Source organism: Octopus bimaculoides, chromosome 22 (genome assembly GCF_001194135.2).
Source record: "Octopus bimaculoides isolate UCB-OBI-ISO-001 chromosome 22, ASM119413v2, whole genome shotgun sequence".
Classification (NCBI taxonomy): Eukaryota; Metazoa; Mollusca; class Cephalopoda; order Octopoda; family Octopodidae; genus Octopus; species Octopus bimaculoides.
Genome location: NC_069002.1, coordinates 429,633 through 431,556, shown reverse-complemented (window position 1 = coordinate 431,556; position 1,924 = coordinate 429,633). Strand labels below are relative to the sequence as shown.

The window sequence follows — 1,924 nt, the reverse complement described above, 5'->3', positions numbered from 1 at the left end:
TATATGTGTGTGTGTGTGTGTATGTATGCGTGTGTTTGTGTATATGCACGCACTGTTTGGTTTACTTATAGAAAGTCTCGTCAACGATTTCTCGTTTTTATTCTTGTTTGTATGGATTTTGCACGTTTTTTCGATGTATAAATGATTAGAGTGACACCATTTATAGAATGGTTTGTGTCTGTGTACGTCTATGTAGATCTGCTTCGATGTTTTAATGAGTAAATATGTATTCAGTGTTGGATTCGTCATCAATTTTAAAAGTCTATGAAGACATCAGCCATATTATTTTCTTGGTTTCCGCCAATCTCCAGAAAATGAAAGAAAAGAAAAAAAAAAATAACAGATTGTCTTTACCTGAACAGCATGTTAATTCGGGAGGTTTGATTGTTGATTCCTTGTGATTATTTCCCTTTTCTTACTTGGAGTTGGTCTCCATGCCGTTAGGTATTTGTTTACCTTCTCTGGAAACAAAAAAAGTTCCAATAAATCAAGCATTTGTTTTGCTTGGAATTTATATTTACTGTTTTCTATATTTGTTGTTCAAACTGATATACATACATACATACATACATACATACATACATACATAATACATACATACATACATGCATACATACATACATACATATGCATAATGTAGGTATTGATGTTGATCTGGTTGGGGTTTTTAAAGTAATAACTTTTAATCGTCAAAGATATTGACTCCTACGATCAATAAATATTTTGTATATATACATCTCTCTCTTTTCTCTCTCTCTCTTTCTCTCTCTCTCTTTATATATATATACATACATATATAGAGAGAGAGAAAGAGAGAGCTAGATAAACAGATAAACACACACACACGCACGAACACACGTGCGTGTATGTATGCCTATGTATGATTCTTTCTTCTCATCGAATGTGTTCGATATCTATTTATATATTACAGTTGATCACCTCTCACGCTATCAGGGTACAGACTCCACCTCGACACATTCCAGGGGTAGTGGAGGTGACATTATCCTATAAGTCGAAGCAGTTTTGTAAAGGTGCACCCGGCCGATTTGTATATACAGGTAATATCTCACACGTTTTATATTCTGTAATATATTGTGTATACGCTTATACCAATACACACACAAATGCACATATATATATAAGGGTATGTTTGTGTATATATCTTTGAAAGTGTGTGTGAATGTGTGTATGTTTGTCTCTCTCCACCGCTTAACAACCGGTGTTGGTGTGTTACGTCCCGTTGCTAAGCGGTTCAGCCAAAGAACCGACAAGATAGGTACCGTGCTTTAAAAAAATAAGTCTTGCGGTTGATTCATTCGCCTAAAATTCCTCAAGACTGTGCCCCAGCATGACCGCAGCCTAACGACTGACACAAGTAAAATATAAAAGACACACACACACACGCACACACACACACATGTTTATCTATTTATTGTTTGCCCGTTTCGTTCTGTTATTGTTTTGATCCCACATCTCCCGGCAGCCTTCTTGCCGGTTGCCACCAGAAGGGAAACAATGTTATCGCTAAAGGCGCGAAATTGCGTTTGACCCTCTGGCCGTTAACTGAGGAAGAATTGGAGACTTTCGTTGTCTGTTTTCCGTTCGTCTGTGCATTTACTATACGGTTTTTAACTGTATGTGTCTGTGTGCGTGTGTGTGTTTGTGTGTGTGTTTGTGTGTGAGTGTGTGTTGTCTATATGTATACATGTATATTGAAATGCTTAATTTTTACCTTCCTGCCATAAACATTTATCTTTTCCCATTCTTTTCCCGTTCGGAAATGCAGCCTTAACAGAACCGACTATAGACTACGGATTTCAGAGGCTTATGAAACTTGTACCCAGACACCCTGGAGACCCAGAACGGTTACCAAAGGTTAGTAAGGTCCTGTCGGTGTTGCTGACACACCTATATTCATTGTATA

At 37.3% G+C, this 1,924-nt stretch overlaps 1 protein-coding gene and 1 long non-coding RNA gene across 7 annotated transcripts in view; one reads left to right on the top strand and one right to left on the bottom strand.

Annotated features, from left to right (window-relative positions):
* LOC106878718 (uncharacterized) overlaps nt 1–1,924 on the bottom strand; it is a 157,845-nt gene that overhangs the window by 96,608 nt on the left and 59,313 nt on the right. For both annotated transcript variants that reach the window (XR_008266603.1, XR_008266602.1), the window contains exon 2: nt 355–461. This is a non-coding gene — a long non-coding RNA (uncharacterized LOC106878718). The remainder of the gene's footprint in view (nt 1–354; nt 462–1,924) is intronic.
* The window catches only part of LOC106878716 (transcription factor COE1), a 341,839-nt gene that overhangs the window by 299,585 nt on the left and 40,330 nt on the right, over nt 1–1,924 (top strand). For all 5 annotated transcript variants that reach the window (XM_014928021.2, XM_014928022.2, XM_014928020.2 and 2 more), the window contains 2 exons: nt 932–1,058; nt 1,787–1,875. In XM_014928021.2, coding sequence (XP_014783507.1) covers nt 932–1,058; nt 1,787–1,875 — 216 coding nt within the window. The remainder of the gene's footprint in view (nt 1–931; nt 1,059–1,786; nt 1,876–1,924) is intronic.